The following is a 5,881-nucleotide window of genomic DNA, read 5'->3' as shown; positions in this document are numbered from 1 at the left end:
GCATTAGGAGGCTCCAAAGATGGCCAAAGAAGGGCACCAGCACCCGGCTCCAGGAAAACCCCAGTGAATTTCTCTCCACTTCTGCACTTCTAAAGAAACCTGTACGGGAGGTGTTACTGTCAAGAGGGCCAATGACCAGTATTGGGGAGAAAAACGCATATCTTAGGTTTTAAGAAAGGAATAAAAGACAGACACGTTGTTGGGGGCAGGTACAGGAGGGCTCCTGGAGAGCAGCAAGCTACAGCAGGGTCTGTAGCCACCCCAGTGAAAAAAACCCACACTCTCTGTTCAAGATAATTAATTACTCAGGTAACAAAATCATAGAATGGTTTGGGTTGGAAGGGACCTTAAAGATCATCCCCACAACTCCTTGTTTTGCCCCACACACTGGAGCTGACCCAGATCACACCTACAATAAATAAGGATTGTTCACTGTAATTACTCCTAAATTCATGCAGTGATTTCTCCCACCCAGGAAATACTATCAACATTTAATTATTTAATTGCTGCCTCCTTACTATGTAATTACAGAATATTTAGGCGTTAAAAAATAAAAAAATTAAAGCCCTTTTCTATCACACCAAGTATTCTCCTCATTGGGGCGTTTGTGCATGAGTGGATCCCCAGCCACCTGATCACAAGCTCCTGGCTCCAGAGCTGCTTCCCCAGCCCAGCCGTGGGACAGGTCCCTTCTCAGCTCTGTCCCGGAGAACACCACGGTCAGGAACCATCAGCTGGTTCCTCAATTCTGAGGCCATCGAGTTCCTTCTCCCTGCGGTGGCAGGTTTTCTCCTGAAGATCCCCTATAGCCCATCAGTCGCATTTCAGTGGGAGCCACGTGTCCCACGGAACTGCAGACACTGCTTCAACGTGGTGTCCAGCACGAGGGCAGCGACACTGATCACACCAGCAAGAATTATTTCTGAGGATGGAGCAATCAATGAAGGGACAAACATTCAAATATTTTACCCATCTGCTCCCACCCTCCCTGGGGAAGGCCGAGCATTTTTGGAAATCCAAATTCTTGTGAGGTACTAACTCCAGTACCTTTAATTCCTCTGCTTTTTGACCTCCCACTGAGAGCTCTGGGCTTGAAAAACCTAAATTGATGACAGAATAGAATCATAGAATGGTTAGAGTTGGATGGGACCTTAAAGATCATCGAATTCCAACCCCCCTGCCATGGGCAGGGACACCTCCCACCAGACCAGGTTGCTCAAAACCCCATCCAGCCTGATCTTAATAACCACACTGTGTCCCTCTTTGTGCTTGTTCTGCCCACGCTCCCAGCTGGCAGGGAATTCCCAAGTCACCGGAGCAACATCCTTTCACACTGTTTCATTTCTATCAAAAAGATAAGGCAAAGTATCTGAAGAGAGGTGTCGTGTGAGTGTTACCCTTTTACAAGGGAAATGTTTGCAATTCCAGCACAGATTAGCTTTTCCCAGGAGCAAATGCAGATGAAATGGCACGATCGCATCTGTTGATTGCAAACGCCCGGTACCTCCGTACCCACAAGTGAACCATCCCTAGGAAAGAAGCTGAAAACAGAGGCTTCCCAGCAAGAAGTCCAAGGCACTTGCATTCTAGCAGCCATTTTTTTGTTTTATTATTTAAAGTTAAGAGCGCTCATCAGCTCACAAATTAACAAATTCCATTCCTGCAGTTTAGTTCAGGTTTCAGCCAAAAGGAAAAGAAAAAAAAAAATAGAACTTAGCTAAACTAACTCTGCACTTTACATCTCAATAAAAGTTAAACCTCCTTGCTTTATAAATAAATGTTATAGTTAACACTGCAAAAATGTAATGGCAGACCTACAATATCTTTAAGGGGCAGAGAGCGTTGGATTATTGAGGCATATGGATATGCTGGCTTATAAATACACGTAGAGAAGCTTCAGTAGCATATAGTGCATGGTTGTTTATCAGGGTTCTGCTCTCCCGGTCCTGACCTTTCCCAAAGCTCAGAGGCAGCTGCTTCACCCCCAACCGCGTTTTCCACCCTGGCCGGGGCCAAGAAATGAGGCACTGGCTGCCAAAGCCCCGTCACTCCCCCTGCAAGAAGATAAACTGCTGGAACAGCATCGTATTTACCAACACTGACTGTTTACCACCGAGGAGGGTTCTGCTAATGGAGGCAAATACCTACCCTGAGACTACGGATTTAAAGAGAAAAACCAGTTGTGTGCAGATCCTAATTAAAGAAAGGAGCTTGCCCAAATAGGAGCCAAATGAGATCTCGAATCCAATCTTTGAAGTAGCACCATCCTCAGTGAAGTGGCAAAAAAAGAATCAAAAGCCAAAACCAGATGGTAACAACCCACCGCACGTCGGTTTTCAGAATGGGATAATTAACAGAGCTCAATTGGTTGGTACTAATAAACCTCACAAGAACAAGAAGGCACCTTTAACTTGCATTTCTTTCTTGCTTCTTCCTTCAGACCACCCTCATGCAAACCAGCCACCAACGCTCACTTGCTTTAATAACCCCCTCGAGCACCTCCCACGCTCCGAGCACCTCCTGTCCTCGAGGGCTGGCAGGAGCACAGCCTCAAGGATGGCTCGGGCTGCACCGGTTTGGCTCCAAAACCCGGCTTTATTCACCCTGTACAGCTCAGTCCCCGCTGACCTCTGGAGCTAAAGGGCCTCCGTGTGGGGACAGGAGTGAACCATGTGCAGGATGGGCAAGCTAAAGGCTTGGAGGCCACATTAATATTGTGGTTTTTAAGGTAGCAGTTTTTCCTCCCCGTTCATAAAACCCAACATCTATTGATGAAACTATATAACCAGAACTGACCTTACTACATCTTATAGGATTGAAGAAGTCTTGCAGCATAGATAGGGCCTGGCTCTAAAAGAGAAAAAAATAACCCAGCTTTATGCACAATCATTGAAATCTCAGGCCTTTAACACCACTTGGCCAACCAAGGGAGACAGAAAACCCGTCCTCAGCACACCCAGCCCTAATGCCAAGCAAGGCAACTACCTCGGCAGAGCACAAGCCACTCGGCTGTTAGACTTGCACTGTACCAAATCGGAGAGTGGGGTGGGGAAAGAATTAGTTGGAAGATGTTTTATTCCTCACTTGCATTCCTATCTGTTGGGTATTTGGGATGGGAAGGGCTAGAGCACGTGTGTGATGTGTAGCTGCACCAAAGCTTAACGCTGAGTTAATCCAGCACTAACGGGAGAGGCAGCAGGTCCCAGGGAATCTCAATTTTCCTTCCTCCTCAGGACAAGACGGTTGGCATGGGAAAGGGCAGGGGCTGTGGCCTTCTCTGGATACAGTGCTCTGGAGAGATCTGGTACCTGAAGGTGACAACAATGAGGGACAGCCATGAGCTCTTCAGCCGCCTCCTCCTCCCCTACCCCTGCGCACACCAAGCTTGATGGTGACAGACGAGGACAAAGCTCACAGCCCGTCTCAGCACAGCGACGGCCTTCGGCACCTGGGCAAGGATGGCCTGAGGTCTCAGGCTGCTCTACCTCTGCGGGGTGAAAGAGGTGACAGGAAAGGCTAGAGACATCAGCTCTCCCGCCCTAGTGCAGTTCAATGAAGGCTTCCAGTTCCTCGGGGATGAAACCCTTGTAGGGAATCTTGTGCTTGTCCAGGGCGCGAGCAGCAAGGCACTGGAGGGTGATGTAATTGAAGGGCTGCATCATGCTCTTGGTGAGCAGCTTCTCGTCCAGCAGCTCATAAGCGGTCTGCTTGAAGGCATTGGTGGCATCCATGTGGGCTCCAGCCTCCATCAGGGCACTCATGATGAGGGGGCAGTTGTTGCGGGCAGCAATGTGCAGCGGGGTGTTGTTGTCATAGTCACGGCTGTCGGGGTCAGCCCCACACTCCAGAAGCAAGTTCACGACGTGGAGCGACGGGAACTTGCCCACGGGGTAACGTCCCACCGTCGTGGTGTCTTTGTCCACAGCCATATGCAAAGGAGTAAAGCCGTTCTTGGCCCGAGGGCTGCACTTCAGCAGGCGGTAGATAGTCTGGCGCTTCTGGTGTTCCTGCTCCGGAGTGCATTCCACCTTCTCCAGCAAGAAGACCAGGTGGAGGATAATGGCCAGCGTCTTGGTGAACTGCGCCGAGTCAACTACGGGGTCCTTGCCATGCACGAGGGCCCTCTCCACCTCCCGGACCCCTTTGCTCAGGACCCCCATGAGGTCAGAGAAGCCCAAGTGGGTGGCTAAAGTGCCTTTGGAGCGGTCTTGAAGCACATAAGAGAAAAGCTCAGCAAAGGAAAGGAAGCTGCTGGCAGTCATGGGGCTGAGAGGCTCCAGGTTGCCTTGCTGCATGTCCAGTGCGTACTTCCACAGGTTAATGCAGCGCTCGAAGTTGCCGGAGTCAGCATAGACCGCCCCTCGGTAACGGATGTAGTAGGAAGTGTCTGGGTGGGAAGGACCCAGGATGCGCTCTCGGATCAGCAGGGCCTGCATGCGCATCTCATCGGGATCAGTAATCAAGGCTTCCAGTTCCTCCAGCGAACTCACTTCCCGGGAATAGTCGTAGGCCAAGACCAGCTGCCGGGGCTCAGGTTTAGGCAGGTATTGTCCGCCCTCACACCGAAGCTCCATCGCCCTTCGCCAGTACTTGTGGGCTCCCAAAAGGTCACGTTTCTTATCCACAAACGTAGCACCCAGCAACTCCAGTGCTTCCACAGCAGCCTCTCGAGTGCAGAACACGTTAGGGACCTGCTGCTCATCCTGACCAGAAGCTGAGGCACAACATCTCTCAAGCCCCTCTTCATCGCAGCCCTGAGGAGTTTCCTTGCCAACGCTGCAGCACCTCTGATGGCTCCCACCCGATGCACAGGTCCCATTTTGGTTCCCCGCAACCTCCTCCTCCTCCTGCTGCAGCCCTCCTTGGATGAGGTACTCCACGATGTTGGTGTGACCGGTGACGCTGGCAGCTAGCAGAGGAGTCATGCCATAGCCATCCTTCTCCATGCGGGCTTTGGAGCGGAGCAGTAGCTGCAGGATCTCCAGGCTGCCGGACTCGGCGCAGTCATGCAGGGCCGTATTCCCTTTCACGCTCCGGCGGTTGACATCAGCCCCTTTCTCTAGCAGGTAACGTGCAATTTCCCGGTGGCCTTTGTAGCAAGAAATCATCAAACAAGTGTGTCCGTGCCGGTTGGCTACCTCCAGGTCAGCCCCGCGCTCCCCGACGAGGTAGCGCACGATCTCCAGGTGCCCATCGAAGCAAGCAGCCCGCAGCGGCGTGGAGTTGGTCAGCGTGGTCTGGTTGACCGAGGCGCCGTGATCCAGGAGGCTGCGCACCACCCCCAGGTGCCCGGCAGCAGAGGCGGCCCAGAGCGGGGGGGCCCCCTCGATGGTCTCCCCATCGAAGTTGACCGAGCCCCCCTCCTCCACGCGGGCGCCGCAGTGATCCAGCAGATACTCCACCACCTCCAGATGCCCGTGCCGGGCGGCGATCAGCAGGGGGGTGCTCCCTCCCCCGGGGCCGTCACCCCCGCCGGGCCCTGCCGTCAGCGCCTCCAGCTCCTCCCGGCTGCGGCTGCCCAGCAGCTTCTGCAGCAGCTTCAGCTTCCCATCGCGGGCCGCGTTGTACACAGCCGTGCGCAGGTCCATGGCGACGGGGGCCGCGGCGACCGCACCGGCCACCTCCTGGCCATGGACCGGCCGCTCCTCCACGTCCCCAGTTCGGCCCGGGGCAGGGGATGGGCGAGGGCGGCCCAACAGGGGGAGAAGCCCTTGCAGGGCCGGAGGCGCCCGGCGAAACACCCCTCACCTCAGCACAGCAACCTTCAGTCTCTTCGCCCGGCCGCCATCTTAGGTTGGAACGCGAAACAAAATGGCGCCTGCAAGGCCCCGGGGGCGGGGGCACAGAGAAGGACGATGGGAAGTGTAGTCCCGGAACCGGA

At 53.5% G+C, this 5,881-nt stretch overlaps 1 protein-coding gene across 2 annotated transcripts; it reads right to left on the bottom strand.

The window, feature by feature from the left end:
* Positions 1-1,587: 1,587 nt before the first annotated feature.
* Positions 1,588-5,588, bottom strand: FEM1A (fem-1 homolog A). 2 transcript variants are annotated; one of them, XM_074163933.1, is made up of 2 exons: positions 4,709-5,588; positions 1,588-4,666 (listed from the first exon to the last, which is right to left on the bottom strand). In XM_074163933.1, the coding sequence occupies exons 1-2, from the start codon at positions 5,586-5,588 to the stop codon at positions 3,540-3,542; spliced, it is 2,007 nt and encodes a 668-aa protein (XP_074020034.1). In that variant the 3' UTR covers positions 1,588-3,539. The 2 variants fall into 2 exon arrangements, with proteins under 2 accessions (XP_074020034.1, XP_074020035.1); XM_074163934.1 differs by having other exon boundaries at positions 1,588-4,664; positions 4,836-5,588.
* Positions 5,589-5,881: the final 293 nt, after the last annotated feature.

The sequence above is a fragment of the Numenius arquata genome, chromosome 25 (genome assembly GCF_964106895.1).
Source record: "Numenius arquata chromosome 25, bNumArq3.hap1.1, whole genome shotgun sequence".
In the NCBI taxonomy this organism is placed as follows: domain Eukaryota; kingdom Metazoa; phylum Chordata; class Aves; order Charadriiformes; family Scolopacidae; genus Numenius; species Numenius arquata.
Note: the sequence above shows the minus strand (reverse complement) of the source record. Positions and strands in the feature narration are given on the sequence as shown.